The sequence below is a fragment of the Oncorhynchus mykiss genome, chromosome 25 (assembly GCF_013265735.2).
Source record: "Oncorhynchus mykiss isolate Arlee chromosome 25, USDA_OmykA_1.1, whole genome shotgun sequence".
NCBI classification, from domain to species: domain Eukaryota; kingdom Metazoa; phylum Chordata; class Actinopteri; order Salmoniformes; family Salmonidae; genus Oncorhynchus; species Oncorhynchus mykiss.
Window position 1 is genome coordinate 15,179,544 of NC_048589.1, and position 16,990 is coordinate 15,196,533.

The window sequence follows — 16,990 nt, forward strand, 5'->3', positions numbered from 1 at the left end:
ACGAAATTGTGGAGAAAACGGGGTAAAAGTACCAAACAAAAATGATTACAATAAGGTTGCCAGAGGGAAGAAGTCCAGTGTCAGCTCAGAGTCTGGAGAGTGTCAGGGACAGGAAACTGATTGATGGCCAGGGTGCATTTTACTCTTTTACCAAAGTGCAATACTGCCTATACTATTAACGCTAGCAATAGCCCCTGTAAGCATGTCACCTAATCCCCATGTAACGGATTATAGAGCTCCGTCTCCCCAAAGGTTCAAACAGACTTTCCCGGAGTGCTACCATAGAAAGCGGGAATGTGGAAACAACAAAGAGGGGAGATATACTTACAACATCCAGGATCTTTTCCTCCATCTCGTAAACAGTGCAGTCCTGTGGAGGAGGAGAGACATGTTAGCTGGGCTGCATCTCAATGCTCCACGTCAAAACACAGGAAGAGGTTATTTGACAGCAGAGAAAGTAAATAAAAACCATGTATAGGGGATAGGCAAATATGTGATCAAATATCCAGATATACACTATATACAGTTTAAGTCGGGAGTTTACATACACCTTTGCCAAATACACAGTTTTTCACAATTCCTGACATTTAATTCTAGGACAAATTCCCTGTCTTAAGGTCAGTTAGGATCACCACTTTACATTTAGAATGTGAAATGTCAGAATAATATTAGAGAGAAATTGATTTATTTCAGCTTTTATTTCTTTCATCACAGAACTCAATTAGTATTTAGTTAAACATTTTGGGTAGCCTTCCTCAAGCTTCCCATAATAATGTTCATTCATTTCATTCCTCCTGACAGAACTGGTGTAACTAAGTCAGGTTTGTAGGCCTCCTTGCTCACTCACGCTTTTTCAGTTCTGCCCACAAATTATCTACAGGATAATTGTGATGGCCACTCCAATACCTTGACTTTGTTGTCCTTAAGCCATTTTGCCACAACTTTGAAAGTATGCTTGGGGTCATTGTCCATTTGGAAGACCTATTTGCGACCAAGCTTCAACTTCCTGACTGATGTCTTGAGATGTTGCTTCAATATCTCCACATCATTTTCCTCCCTCATGATGCCATCTAGTTTGTGAAGTGCACCAGTCTCTCCTGCAGCAAAGCACCCCCACAACATGATGCTGCCACCCTCATGCATCACGGCTGGGATGGTGTTCTTCAGGCTTGCAAGCCCCCCCCCCCCCCCCCCCTTTTTTTCCCCTCCAAACATAATAATGGTCATTATTGCCAAACAGTTCTATTTTTGTTTCATCAGGCCAGGGGACATTTCGCCAAAAAGTATGATCTTTGCCCCCATGTACAGCTGCAAACCGTAGTCTAGCTTTGTTATGGCGGTTTTAGAGCAGTGGCTTCTTCCTTGCTGAGCAGTCTTTCAGGTTATGTCGATATAGGACTCATTTTACTGTGGATATAGATATTTTTGTACCAGTTTCCTCCAGCATCTTCATAAGGTCCTTTGCTGTTGTTCTGGGATTGATTAGCATTTTTCGCCCCAAAGTACGTTCATCTCTAGGAGAAAGAACGCGTCTCCTTCCTGAGCGGTATGACGGCTACGTGGTCCCATGGTGTTCATACTTGCGTACTATTGTTTGTACAGATGAACGTGGTACCTTCAGGCATTTGGAAATTGCACTCAAGGATGAACCAGACTTGGAGGTCCCCAATTTTTTTCTGGGGCCTTGGCTGATTTCTTTTGATTTTCCCATAATGTCAAGCAAAGGAGACACAGAGTTTGAAGGCAGGCCTTGAAATACATCCACAGGTACACCTCCAATTGACTCAAATGATGTCAATTAGCCTATCAGAAGCTTCTAAAGCCATTACATAATTTTCTGGGATTTTCCAAGCTCTTTAAAGGCACAGTCAATTTAGTGAAGGTAAACTTCTGACCCACTGGAATTGTGATACAGTAAATTATAAGTGCAATAATCTGTCTGTTAACAATTGTTGGAAAAAGTACTTGTGTGATGCGCCAAGTAGATGTCCTAACTGACTTGCCAAAACTATAGTTTGTTAACAAGAAATTTGTGGAGTGGTTGAAAAACGAGTTAACGACTCCATCCTAAGTGTATGTTTATTTTTATGTATTTTACCTTTATTTAACTAGGCAAGTCAGTTAAGAACAAATTCTTATTTTCAATGATGGCCTCGGAATAGTGGGTTAACTGCCTGTTCAGGGGCAAAACGACAGATTTGTACCTTGTCAGCTAGAGGATTCAATCTTGCAACCTTTCGGTTACTAGTCCAACGCTCTAACCACTAGGCTACTGTAAACTGTAAACTTCAACTGTATACACAAAAGTATGTGGACACCCCTTCAAAATTGTGGATTCAGCATTGTCAGTCACACCCATTGCTGGCAGGTGTATAAATTCTAGCACACAGCCATGCAATCTCCATAGACAAACATTGGCAGTAGAATGGCCATATTGAAGAGCTCAGTGACTTTCAACATGGCACCGCCATAGGGCACCGTCATAGGACACCAACTTTCCAACAAGTCAGTGCATCAAATTTCTGCTCCGGTCAACTGTAAGTGCTGTTATTATGAAGTGGAAACATCTAGGAGTGTAACAGTATAACTTTAGACCGTCCCCTCGCCCATACCCGGGCGCGAACCAGGGACCCTCTGCACACATCAACAACAGTCACCCTCGAAGCATCGTTACCCATCGCTCCACAAAAGCCGCGGCCCTTGCAGAGCAAGGGGAAACACTACTTCAAGGTCTCAGAGCAAGTGACGTCACCGACTGAAACGCTATTTAGCGCACACTACCGCTAACTAGCTAGCTATTTCACATCCATTACAGGAGCAACAACGGCTCAGCCGCGAAGTGGTATGCCACACAAGCTCACAGAGCGGGACCATCGTTTGTCCTCGGTTGCAACACTCACTACAGAGTTCCAAACTGCCTCTGGAAGCAACGTCAGCACAATAGCTGTTCGTCGGGAGCTTCATGAAATGGGCTTCCATGACCGAGCAGCAGCACACAAGCTCGCCGCCATTCGACTCTGGAGCAGTTGAAACACTTTCTCTGGAGTGATGAATCACTCTTCACCATCTGGCAGTCCGACGGACGAATCTGTGTTTGGCGGATGCCAGGAGAACGCTACCTGCCCTAATGCAGTGCCAACTGTAAAGTTTGGGGGAGGTGGAGTAACGGTCTGGGGCTGTTTTTCATGGTTTGGGCTAGGCCCCTTAGTTCCAGTGAAGGGAAATCTTAACGCTACAGCATACAATGGCATTTCTAGACAATTCTGTTCTTCCAACTTCGTGGCAACAGCTTGGGGAAGGCCCTTTCCTGTTTAAGCATGACATTGCCCCAGTGTACAAAGCGAGGTCCATACAGAAATGGTTTGTCGAGATCGGTGTGAAAGAACTTGACTGGCCTGCACAGAGCCCAGACCTCAACCCCATTGAACACCTTTGGGATGAATTGGAACGTCAATTGCGATCTAGGCCTAATTGCCCAACATCAGTGCCCGACCTCACTAATACTCGTGGCTGAATGGAAGCAAATCCCAGCAGCAATATTCCAACATCTAGTGGAAAGTCTTCGCAGAAGAGTGGATGAAAGCTGTTCCAGTAGCAAAGGGGGGTGGGGGGGGGGGGGGGGGGGGAGACCAACTCCATATTAATGCCAATGTTTTTTGGAATGAGATGTTCGATGAGCATACCTTTGGTCATGTAGTGTATCGGACTGTGGGAGATGGACAAGGCCTAAAATAAACAGCTTTCTGAGTCAAATTACATCTCGATAGAAACTTGGGGACAATATAATTATAATTGCAGAACTTGTAGTGGGGTTTCAGTGTAAATAAAGGAACCTTACATCTAGAAAGCACAACTTGGTACATTGTAAGAACCATATCCTCTAACTTCAAGGTGACCAACAACCCACACTCACCCCACACTTTTTTATGGGGAATATTTCTTTGGAGACTTCAGTAAATAAAATACTGTTTAGCACTGGGTTCCCATGTATTTGATAGATAGGCGAGCCTCCTGAAATTACAAGAAAGAAACAGTAGCTGCTGTGTGACTACCAGGGGGGTGGAGAAGTTGGGAACATCCTATAGTAACTGCTGTGTCATCCACAGACAGAAGCCCCTCGGCCCTGGCCCTCTCCCAGGGTCCCCCTTCCCCAGACTGCAGCTGGGCCTGCCTGGGCTCACAGCTGAATGAACAGCCTCCTAAGACAGCTGGAGGACTTGGGGCCTGTGGTCCGGTGGTGAAAGGACCCCCGGTTATGGCTGGTCAGAGGGGGCCACTGTTGCTTAGACACTGCTGTGAACCCCCCCCCCGGCTATGGTATGGCCTCTAAGCATGTCCCAAAAGGAAGCCGTCCTTAAACTCACAGGTGAAATGGCTCTGCCATTACAGAGGCGGAGTTGGGAAATTATGGAGTCAGACAGGTCTTGTATTGTATTGAGGCGTCACTGCCATTGTGTTGCTCAATGTCAACAAACAAGAACTTGAGGAGCCAGGATTTGTAAGCTAGCAGTAAGGTTATTGTGTGTGTGTGGACATATATTATCCATAAATGCAGCTCTGCTGTTCTTCATAAATCCTTTGTGCAGAGAACGTATGGGGGACGACCGAGAATTTCCATATTCCCCTACCTTGCACATTCCTATGGCCCAAGGGGGAGGAGTATCTGTCGGCAAATACACTTGGCTTGTCAGACCATTGTTGTATTTGAATGGACAAGATTCGCTAGCTTATCTGTGAAAACCATGAAGGCTGACAATAGAAGAGCACTGGTTTGTCGTTTCGCGCCATGAGTTCTTCCAGCAGTCTTTCTCTCTAGAATCGTCTTATGATCTGCACTGAGCTGAGTGTTTTCTTTTGGGATACTGATGCACATACAATAACAGTCAAAAGTTTGGACACACCGACTCATTCAAGGGTTTTTCTTTATTTTTTAGTATTTTCTACATTCTACATTTTCTACATAGTGAAGACATCGAAACTATGAAATAACCCATGGAATCATGTCGTAACCAAAACAATTGTTAGCCACCCTTTGCATTGGTAACAGCCTTGCACACTCTTGGCATTCTCTCAAACAACTTAATGAGGTAGTCACCTGGAATGCATTTCAATTAACAGGTGTGTCTTGTTAAAAGTTAACTTGTGGATTTTTTTCCCTTCTTATTGCATTTGAGCCAATCAGTTGTGTTGTGACAAGTTAAGGGGGTATACAGAAGATAGCCCTATTTGGTAAAAGTGACAAACTGCCAGAACAAACATGGAGGGAATACTAATAAGCATAAAATACCAACATAGGTTTCAGTTTTGGTACCAAAACACAATGCTTCCCCCTCAATTACTTTCAAACGTGGCCAAAGACATGTGATGGTTTTGGAAAGAATTTGGCATGACTTCCATCACAAACCAGTACATATTTTTGCCATGAATAGGTCTATATTTGGATGCATTCTACACGTCAAGATGGATATGCTAAAAAGACACATTTATTGGGTTTGAGGTCAAAAACATTGACTAAACAGTATCATAATATGCCACGAATTTGATTTGTATAAACTGTGCCAAAGTGAATCACATGCAGACTGTTTTATATCAAAAGCAGAAAATTATTGCATAATATGAATGTAATATTCTTGGACATAATCTTTCAGATCTGTTTTTTTTTACATAATCGCTTGGAAGATCTGTGGAACACAAAATCGTCTCGTATCTGCATCAAACACAGAACTGAAGCAGTCTTCATACATATGCCAGATTGAAACCAAGACCAGAGGGAAAGACTGAGGAAACGTTCTCTGGGTATAGCAGCGAGTCCTCAGCCTCCTCACGCCCTGGTTGTCCTCCCACAGCAGACTAGGATCAGATGACTCCCCAGACGGCCCTGTAGCCTTTCATCTGTAACCAGAGATTTGTCCAGCCGAGAGATGAAGTGGCAAAAAGAGAAGACTGCTGGTACAACATTCCAACATGGAGCCATTCATACAGCTGACCAGACTGGACTGTTGTACAGGATCTTACAGAACATGATATCAAAACACCATGAGGACTCAGACCTGCCCTCCAGACTTCCCTTTCCTCCCACAATATCTCTCCACCTCATCACTTAGTGTTTGACCCGACTGCCGTCATGCAGGAAGACAGAGCAATCTCTCACCTCACGGGTCAGATGAGATGGCTGCATGTTCGGTGTTTTATTGGGGTGCTCTATTGTGCGTGTATACATAGGGTTCATTCAGCCAGCAGGACATAAATTGTCCATCCTGAAAGCCCCGTTCTTGGTGGAGGTTCATGAAAAGGCCATGTCACCTCATGAAGCCCGCCCACACCATAAAAATCACAGTGATACTCCCCCACAGTGCGTTTGGGAGAGTTCAAGAGTGTCTAAAGCCTATGTGAGATACACTGGTCCATGCATTGGAGGTAACTTCCTGCATGTGTTTGTGACAGGATAATGTAGCCCCTGGGTGAAATGTAGAGATATCCACCTGGGCCTCTCGCACAGCTGAGTGCCATGGAGGCCAAGGAGTCTCCTACAGTACAGCACAGCAAAGCTGCAACAAAAACCCTTCACTTCAAACGCCTCCGTGGGAAATTTCTCCCCTCAGTTCCCCCTCTCCTCCTCCACACCCAGGGTGAGACTCAAAACAGTAAATCACCGGGCCGCTGAAATCCCAGACATCGGTGAGGCAATCGGCACTCTGGGAATGGAAATTACTCGATGCAATAACCCTTCAAAAGCGGCACCTGCAGTCTCAACAGCCATTTTCACTACGTGTATAAAATGTAAACGCCTGTTTATCAATTGTTGGGATACCCTGGGGAAAGAAACTGTCAAAAAGAAGCTTGGCACTGTGCTACTCTGTTGGGTCTTTAACTAACCCCTTTCGTTTTCTTTCAGTGCATGCATACACGCATACACGCATACATACATACATACATACATAACCAGTTTGAAAAACAACCTGGAAATATTCATTCTATAAATCTGATATAAATAGACCCTTAGCAATCTGACAGCCTGTGGCCAAATCAAACACATTTAACCTAGAAGGCTGTTTGCTGATTTGCTACTTTTTAAAAGGAGGTAAACATCTAATATGTGGCAGTGAAGGAGCGCACCGTACCACTACCTCAACCCACCGTGCACTAATCCTCCACAGGATGTACACACAGATAGTATGCTCTCCCGCTGGGGGGGAACTGAAACCACATGGCCAGGGGAATAATGCAGCCTAAGGAATGTTGGCAGATGCTTTTTAAAGAGCACCAGAGGTTTTTATGAAACTGTAAACGCAGAGGCTGCGATTGCCGTTAAACACCACCACGGTTGGGGGTCTCCTCATTAGCTAACCTGTACTGTGTTCAGACAGGCTACTGGCTTCAGGCTGATGTCATATCACAGCCCCCACTCTCCCCAGTTCCCATAACCCCCTGCTCCTTTACTTAATTCTACATGTGTATGCCTACAGGCTAGTCTGCCTTGAGTGGAAAGAGGTAAGAGGTGGTTTTTCAGGGTAGAGCTACACGTGCACTGTTGTGTGTGTGTGAGTGAGTGAGTGAGTGAGTGAGTGAGTGAGTGAGTGAGTGAGTGAGTGAGCGTGCAGACCTGTTGAACTGTGGTGGTGAGGTCCAGACACAGCTGAATGATCTTATTCTTGGTGGTGGTGAAGTCACTGATCCCAGTCAGGGGCGTACTGCAACAAGAGAGAAGATTGAAAGGCCATTTTGGCATGACATCCTCAGGTCATGTCCCTGACAGCACTGAGACACAGTAGTTGTCAGGAGAGCTTGATAAGGGGGTAAATCGTACAGTGGGACAACAGAGTGACATAGAGCCACCTCGAGGATGCAGTTCATAGGAAAATAACAGTACTGGTGAACCTTTAATCACATTATATACATTTTGGATCTGGAAACAAACCTCAGAAGAAAAAAAAAAAAAGAATAAGGTCAACATGTTAACATGACTACTACTACTTTCAGAAAATACTGCCTTTGGTTAAGTTAACTGACAGTGATCTTGAAAACAAATGCTATGAAAAGAATGTGCATCTGTATGGCTAGATTGATTCTGAAATCTCATCTGGATATTCTCTGGACAATGACTAGACAGCGTTAGAGGAAACCACCAGACTTGTATTCAATTTCCCTCATATGTCCTCAAACCCTTTCTGGAAACTCCCCTAGAGAGAGAAGAGCTGCGTTTCTGGTGTAGTCTGTAGAGGCCGAGGAAAACCAATGCCTGTAATGTGTAGCGTAGCAGCATATTCAGTGAGCTCAATGACGCCTATGCGTAGGGAACACTAACGTTACAGCTAACCCCAATGGCAGTCCGTGGGCTAGAATATATAGAGCAGATTTTATGTAGCTAGGACTATCGTTACCATGGAGGTTAGGTCTTACCTGTCCAGCCAGGCCAGGAGGCTCTTGGCTGCTCCGATGAGCTCCACTACAGAGGTTAGGAAGTTATTGGGAGGTTTCCGGGAAGTGCTGCCGTCGTACGTCGGGCTCTTCCTGTGGTCTGACGTGGACATGTGCAGGCCGTTGGTGGCCGCTCTCATCCTCACCACCAGATCCTTTAGGTTGTCGGTCTCCACTCCGTAGTTCTGAGAGGGGAAGAGAGGAGAGAAGAGTTGAGTTTGAGAGGTTATCGTTTTAGTCATAGAAGAAAGTGTACAGTATGTTACAGTGAATGTTAATCAATCAATCAATCGTCATAGCAGCCACATTCTTGATCGGAACAGAGTTTCCAGATTTTTATGGCTCGATTTAATTTCACAGACAAACATGTTGTTTCCTGCAGAGTAAATGTGGGTTATTAAATTGTAATGCTATATGACACACATGATTTAAAAGAAGCCATGTCTCACTCGGCACCTCTGGGGTGAAATTCCCCTGCATTCTTCATGTCCATCTCTGGCTCAACCCTCGGGAGTGAGGGAGGCATCACCCCAGATTCCCACACCTGATTCCCATATAGCAGGCAAAGTTTGCATTCCTGTGCCAGGCTATTTCCTCCTTGCGCAATCCACTAATTTACAGACCCTTCACACGGTCAAAAGGAAGAGGCTTCAGAGGTCACGAGCAGCAGACAGACAACGTGTAGTTTACTGTATTGTAGTCTAGGCCTCCTGCTGCTGTGATCAGACTCGTAACAGAAAGGTGCGGTGCATCGGAGGGCAGAAGCGCAAGTGAAGGCAAAAACGTGAGGGCAGAAGTGTAAGCCCGGCCCCAGATCTATATACTGTTCATTCATATTGCCCTTACAACCCTGACTTGCTCCAGGAAAAGTGATTAGGCAAATGATTGACAGACACACCCAACCTAGTTTTCACTTCAACTGTGTAGAAAGAGATTTTCGCTTTCAGAGTTATCGACCCTGAAAATACCAAGCTGATATAAGGGGTCCTATTGGCCAAAGAAATACCTTACTTGAGGCAATTTTATGCCCTGTACCTGCCCTCATGTGGCCCTAACGACAGTCTTAGTGAGAGTTCAAAAAACAAACCAAACAAGAATCCAACAAAAAATATATAATTTTTATTTTATTTACATTTTTTAACTCTCCAGATACCAATGTATACAAACGAACAACAACTTAGAGACACAAACAAGGACTACATCTCATCTGCCAGACTCGTATGCTCACACCCCCATCCCTAGTGGCTGCATTAAATTGTACCAACTTGTTTTTCTTCACCCATGCTGTTTCAATATTAAAACATTAACTATTTTTCCATTATGTCAATGATGGTGTATTGACTGACTTCCAAGATTTTTCAAGATGAGTGATAAGAGAATTGTCAAGCCCATTGGGAAACTAACTACACCCCCATATGCCATGTCTTAAAATATGCAGAGAGATGGATTTAAAGTACATTTACATTGTAATACTTCTGACAGACAACTTTCTAGCTATGCCCACAATTTCCGGACTTTTCATTCCCAGAAAGCATGGATCATTGAGTTATTAATTTGTTTTACACTTAAGCCATAACTCTGCAGTTGTGCTGTAGAATTTGTGAATTTTGTATGTTGTAAAATACATTTCATACATTAGTTTATACTGGATTAAACATACATTTTCATTAACAAATTTGTTAGTTATGCTCCAACTTCCCCTCCATCTTGTGCCAACATCAGGTATACTGTTTAGAAGTAATAACTAGAAATGGAACTAAATACTTTGTAGATAACTAGCTGGCAATGTGCTTTTTTTCTCCATGACCAAAACATTACTTTCTATGTTTAGCTGATATGGGAATGAATACACAAGCAGTATATCAAACTGGGATAATGTTTTCGGTTACACTGGCAAGCATAAGAATATTTGCCAGGGCATCTTATTTTAATTATAAATCTGATTACTTCACATGGAGATGTGGGAAGCTAAAAAGGCTAGCCAGACTGCCAGCGAGCCAGACTGCCAGCGAGCCAGACTGCCAGCGAGCCAGACTGCCAGCGAGCCAGACTGCCAGCGAGCCAGACTGCCAGCGAGCCAGACTGCCAGCGAGCCAGACTGCCACTTCAGTAGCAAGGGAAGGTGACCCTTCTTTGCTTTCACAAAATGAAAAGAACATTTCTTTTTTTACAACTTTGCTATCGCCCCCTTGTGGATGGGAGTGGGTGGGCCTGGCGAGGATATCATGTTATCAACTGTGTAATCAAAAATCCCACTCCACCAGCATGCAGGTAGATCAAAGGAGTGAAGCTTGTAGTAACCTTAACCAGGGCCAGAATACCACATTTGGGCCCCCAAATTTGAAGTTTTATGCTATTCTACACATTTTGTCATGAGGCTAAGAGAAAATGTTGCAGTTTTAAATTCTACACTTTTTGCCATAAGGCAGATTTGTTGAGGTTTTACAGCTCATTTTATGCTTTTGTTCACATTTTGTCATTAAGCCGAGAGAATTGTGCCGATTTAAAGCTAATTTCCTGCAATTCTACAAAGTTTGTAATTATATACTAACTATTTGTTATCAAATCAAATTTTATTACAACAGTGAAATGCTTACTTATGAGCCCCTAACTGACAGTGCAGTTTCAAAAAATACAGATAAGAATAAGAGATTAAAGTAACAAGTAATTAAAGAGGAGCAGTAACAAATAAAATATATATACAGGGGGGTGCCGGTACAGAGTCAGTGTGCGGGAGCACCGGTTACATATAGGTAGAGTTAATTAAAGTGACTATCCATAGATGACAACAGAGAGTGGCAGCGGTGTGGAGAGTAGGGGCAATGTGAATCATCTGGGTAGCCATTTGACTAGATGTTCAGGAGTCTTATGGCTTGGGGGTAGAAGCTGTTAAGAAGCCTCTTGGACCTAGACTTGGCACTCCGGTACTGCTTGCCGTGCGGTAGCAGAGAGAACAGTCCATGGCTAGGGTGGCTGGAGTCCGACAATTTTCAGGGCCTTCCTCTGACACCGCTTGGTATAGAGGTCCTGGATGGTAGGAAGCTTGGCCCCAGTGATGTACTGGGCCGTTCGCACTAGCCTATATAGTGCCTTGGGGTCAGAGGCCGAGCAGTTGCCACACCAGGCAGTGATGGTGCAGCTGTAGAACCTTTTGAGGATCTGAGGACCCACACATAATCTTTTTAGTCTCCTGAGGGGGAATAGGTTTTGTTGTGTCCGCTTCACGACTGACATGGTGTGCTTGGACCATGTTAGCTTGTTGGTGATGTGGACACCAAGGAACTTTAAGCTCTCAACCTGCTCCACTGCAGCCCCGTTAATGAGAATGGAGCCGTGCTCTGTCCTCTTTTTCCTGTAGTCCACAATCATCTCCTTTGTCTTGATCACGTTGAGGGAGAGGTTGTTGTCCTGGCACCACACGGCCCAGTCTCTGACCTCCTCCCTATAGGCTGTCTCGTTGTTGTCGGTGATCAGGCCTACCACTGTTGTGTCATTGGCAAATGTAATGGTGTTGGAGTCGTGCCTGGCCGTGCAGTCATGAGTGAACAGGGAGTACAGGAGGGGGCTGAGCACGCACCCTTGAGGGGCCCCTGTGTTGAGGATCGGCGTGGCGGATGTGTTGTTACCTACCCTTACCACTTGGGGGCAGCCCGCAGGAAGTCCAGGATCCATTTTTTATTTTTATTTCACCTTTATTTAACCAGGTAGGCTAGTTGAGAACAAGTTCTCATTTACAACTGCGACCTGGCCAAGATAAAGCAAAACAGTGCGACACAAACAACAGAGTTACACATGGAATAAACAAGCGTACAGTCAATAACACAATAGAAAGAAAGTCTATATACAGTGTGTGCAAATGGAGTGAGGTGGTAGGCAATAAATAGGCCATAGTAGCGAAGTAATTACAATTTAGCAACGTAACACTTTAGTGATAAATGTGCAAGTAGAAATACTGGTGTGCAAAAGAGCAGAAAAGTAAATAAAAATAATATGGGGATGAGATGGGTAGATTGGATGGGCTATTTACAGATGGGCTATGTACAGCTGCAGCGATCGGTTAGCTGCTCAGATAGCTGATGTTTAAAGTTAGTGAGGGAAATACGTCATCAGCCTCAGCAATTTTTGCAATTCGTTCCAGTCATTGGCAGCAGAGAACTGGAAGGAAAGGCGGCCAAATGAGGTGTTGGCTTTGTGGATGACCAGTGAGATATACCTGCTGGAGTGTGCGCTACGGGTGGGTGTTGTTATCCTGACCAGTGAGCTGAGCTAAGGCAAAGCTTTACCTAGCAAAGACTTATAAATGACCTGGAGCCAGTGGGTTTGGCGACAAATATGTAGCGAGGGCCAGCCGATTAGAGCATACAGGTCGCAGTGGTGGGTGGTATATGGGGCTTTGGTGACAAAACAGATGGCACTGTGATAGCAAACTGGATGCAGTCTGAGTAGAGTGTTGGAGGCTATTTTGTAAATGACATCGCCGAAGTCAAGGATCGGTAGGCTAGTCAGTTTTACTAGGGTATGTTTGGCGACATGAGTGAAGAAGCTAAGTTGCGGAATTGAAAGCCGATTCTAGATTTAATTTTGGAATGGAGGTGTTTAATATGAGTCTGGAAGGAGGGTTTACAGTCTAGCCAAACACCTAGGTATTTGTAGTTGTCCACATATTCTAAGTCAGAACCGTCCAGAGTAGTGATGCTAGTCGGGCGGGCGGGTGTGGGCAGCGAACGGTTGAAAAGCATGCATTTAGTTTCAGAGGGAGGTGTTCAGTCCCAGGGTCTTTAGCTTATTGATGAGCTTTGAGTGCACTATGGTGTTGAACGCTGAGCTGTAGTCAATGAATAGCATTCTCACATAAGTGTTCCTTCTGTCCAGGTGGGAAAGGGCAGTGTGGAGTGCAATAGAGACTGCATCTGTGGATCTGTTGGGGCGGTAATGCAAATTGGAGTGGGTCTAGGGTTTCTGGGATGATGGTGTTGATGTGAGTCAGCCTTTCAAAGCACTTCGTGGCTACAGAAATGAGTGCTACGAGTCGGAAGTCATTTAGGTAGGTTACCTTCGTGTTCTTGGGCACAGGCACTATGGCGGTCTGCTTAAAACATGTTGGTATTACAGACTCAGACAGGGAGAGGTTGAAAATGTTAGTAAAGACACTTGCTAGTTGGTCAGCACATGCTGATGTATGTTGACCCGTCTTAAAGGTCTTACTGACATTGGCTGCGGAGAGCGTGATTTGTCTTCCGGTACAGCTGGTGCTCTCATGCATGTTTCAGTGTTATTTGCCTTGAAGAGAGTATAGAAGCAGTTTAGCTCATCCGGTAGGCTCGTGTCACTTGGCAGCTCTCGGTTGTGCTTCCCTTTGTAGTCTAAGGGTTTGCAGGCCCTGCCACATCCGCCAAGCGCCAGACACGGTGTAGTAAGACTCGATCTTAGTCCTGTATTGATGCTTTGCCTGTTTGATGGTTCGTCGAAGGGCATAGAGGGATTTCTTACAAGCTTCCGGGTTAGAGTCCCGCTCCATGAAAGCGGCAGCTCTAGCCTTTATCTCAGTGCGGATGCTGCCTGTAATCTATGGTTTCTGGTATGTTCGTACGGTCACGGTGGGGACGACGTCATCGATGCACTTATTGTCATTGAAGCCAACGATGCCATCGGAGGAATACCAGAACATATTCCAGTCTGTGCTAGCAAAACAGTCCTGTAGCTTAGGATCTGCTTCATCTGACCACTTTTTATTGATCTAGTCACTGGTGCTTCCTGCTTTAATTTTTGCTTCTAAGCAGGAATCAGGAGGATAGAATTATGGTCAGATTTGACAAATGGAGGGCGAGGGAGAGCTTTGTATGCATCTCTGTGTGTGGAGTATAGGTGGTCCAGGGTTATTTTTCCTCTGGTAAAAACAGATTTAAGTTTCCCTGCATTAAAGTCCCCGGCTACTAGGAGCGCCACCTCTGTGTGAGCGTTTTCTTGTTTGTTTATGGCGGAATACAGCTCATTCAATGCTATATTGGTGCCAGCCTCTGACTGTGGTGGTAGGCACAGCTACAAAGAATATAGATGAGAACTCTCTCGGTAAGTAATGTGGTCTGCAGTTTACCATGAGAAACTACCGCAGGAGAGCAATGGCTCGAAACTTCCTTAGAGCTGTTGAAAACAAAAATACATAGACCGCCGCCCCTGGTCTTACCAGACACCGCTGTTCTATCCTGCCGGTACACCATATAACCAGCCAGCTGTATGTTGATATTGTCGTCGTTCAGCCACGACTCCACGAAGCATACAATGTTAGTTTTTAATGTCACGTTGGTAGTTTAATCTTCCCAATAACTCTGCCATTTTACTGTCCAAGGATAGCATGTTTGCGAGCAGAATTTAGGGGAGTGGGGGTTTATTCGATCGCCGCCTAATCTTCAGAAGGAAGCCTTCCTGCCTCTCTTTCTCCACCTCCTCTTCACGCAGATCACTGGGGTCAGGGTCTGTTCCCGAGGGAGCCGTATATCCGAGGGGAAGGGTGCCCCTTGGGGGTCATGTGCCCTGTGTGCAGTTTGGTAATACAGCCCTGTTCAGACTGCAATGCTCTTATCAAACATCACAGCGGCTACATTCATCATGACGTCAGTAAGCTGCTTGTTCTGGTTAGTGTAGCGCTGCATTAAAAACACTTCGACATTTTAGATTTTAGTCTGGCCAAGTTCCCCCCCCCCCCCCCCCCAGAAAAGAAAAGTAAGATGGCTCACAGGGTGTTGCATCCACACCAGCCTCGCTGGCATCAGCCTGACTGGCACGGTAATCGCTAAAGAGCAGAAAATAGCCTGCGCTCGCTCAGACCAACTCCACACTGAGGAAACCTGCAAGTGATCAGCAGCTAACTCCACTCAGCTGCCGTTTTATATCAGGAGAATTTACTCAGGAACAGATTACATATTACTTACCTCATCCTCCCTATCGAGCTGCATGGGGCTGAGGTAGCAATCAATCAAATGTTTTTTTTTTTTTTTTTTTTTTTTACATCAGCAGATGTCAAAGTGCTATATAGAAACCCAGCCAAAAACCCCAAACAGCAAGCAATGCAGATGTAGCAGCACGGTGGCTAGGAAAAACAGCCATATGTGCAAACTCATAACACGTCAAATTTACCACATCTCAGTATCCAAATTGCTCTTTCAGAAGGCCACTGAGACACGCAGAGCCTTAGGTCATTATGGAAACTTCATGAACGTTAGGCAGATTTATACCAGGAGAAGAAATGGAGAAAAGATGTGTCTAAATATTCTCAAGCGCTCTAAAAGCCCACACGGATCAGGAAAAGACACACAGCAACTGTGTTGAACCAAAACAGAAATAGTGAGACTTTGACACTAAGCTGTAGAGAGTGGGTTAAGATCAAACAGCACCTCTGGCTTTGTCATTAGCGGGCCAATCACACACAGAAACACCAGCTCGGACTGCTATGCAGAAGTTCATTACCTCCACTTCAGCAGTAGCAACTAATAGGAACAGTCACCAGGTGAATAATGTGCGTATCAAATCAAATCCACTCCATTTTAATCCGTTTTATTATGCTGAGCTAGCGTCGAAAAAGCAGAGGAGTGACTGTTCTGAATAGGATCTGCTCGGGCCTCCAGATAGGCCCTGTATCCTGACAGACATGGAGAAGTGTTCACAGGAGACCTGAGGAGGCCCATCACAACAGGTTCTTCCTGCCCCTCACCGCAGGGGCCAACGGTACGCATCACCTGACACCACCAGAGGAACACGGCAGGAACATGGCCCAAGATGGGCATTCCCCCACCCCCGTCAATCAGCCAGGTGGGGGCCACATCTGTTTCCTGCTCCTGAAGAGAGAGTCTGGTACGCTCCTCGAAGGGACAGGTCCACAGTGGACAGTAAAACACCACGCAGCAGTTTCCACCGCACTACTTAGCCACTGCGCCTTTAATATCTATTCCACGGCTCTGGGAGACAATAGGGGGGGGATCTTCTCCTATGAGCAGGCTGCTGGGGTTCCAAAGGAAAAACAGAGGTGTTGGGTTTCAAGATGGATCTCTGCAGAAGTCATTATGTTTCTGAGAGTCCCAGTTTGAATAATTAACATGTTCTTCCTCTGTCTCCGGAGACCAGCTTGCTCAGATGACTTCTGCCTGCGTGAGCTGTAATCTGAGTGGTACCGAAGGGCTACATTAAGTCAGCCAGTCTAACATCCTGCTGAGGGAAAGGGACTATGGCAACGAGAGCCAAGTTAAGACACGTGTGATAGAAGGTTCTACTCATTTACGAGACGAGAACAGATACACAACTCTGATGTATGAACATGCTTCTAAAAGCATTCAACAGCAGAGAAGGTTCAGACCATCTCATGAACATCGACCATGTGGCTCCATGACCAGTACAGGGGATATCCTGTCTACTGTGAAAGGACTGTTGTGTGACCACAAAGAGAAGAGATGGACTGTTTGAACCCCACAGCAAGAGGGGTCTGATGTTTGTCAGCTGGTTGTTCCACTCATAAGCCGTGACCACTCCCCAGTTAAAGTTAATTGAAACGAGGGTGTGTCTTCCTCCCGCGGGGTCAGTG

At 45.2% G+C, this 16,990-nt stretch overlaps 1 protein-coding gene across 2 annotated transcripts in view; it reads right to left on the bottom strand.

Annotated features, from left to right (window-relative positions):
- LOC110505405 (connector enhancer of kinase suppressor of ras 3) overlaps positions 1 to 16,990 on the bottom strand; it is a 56,051-nt gene that overhangs the window by 7,915 nt on the left and 31,146 nt on the right. For both annotated transcript variants that reach the window (XM_036962811.1, XM_036962812.1), the window contains exons 3-5: positions 8,401 to 8,603; positions 7,604 to 7,691; positions 329 to 370 (exon numbers count right to left, since the gene is read on the bottom strand). In XM_036962811.1, the coding sequence (XP_036818706.1) occupies positions 329 to 370; positions 7,604 to 7,691; positions 8,401 to 8,603 (333 nt within the window). The remainder of the gene's footprint in view (positions 1 to 328; positions 371 to 7,603; positions 7,692 to 8,400; positions 8,604 to 16,990) is intronic.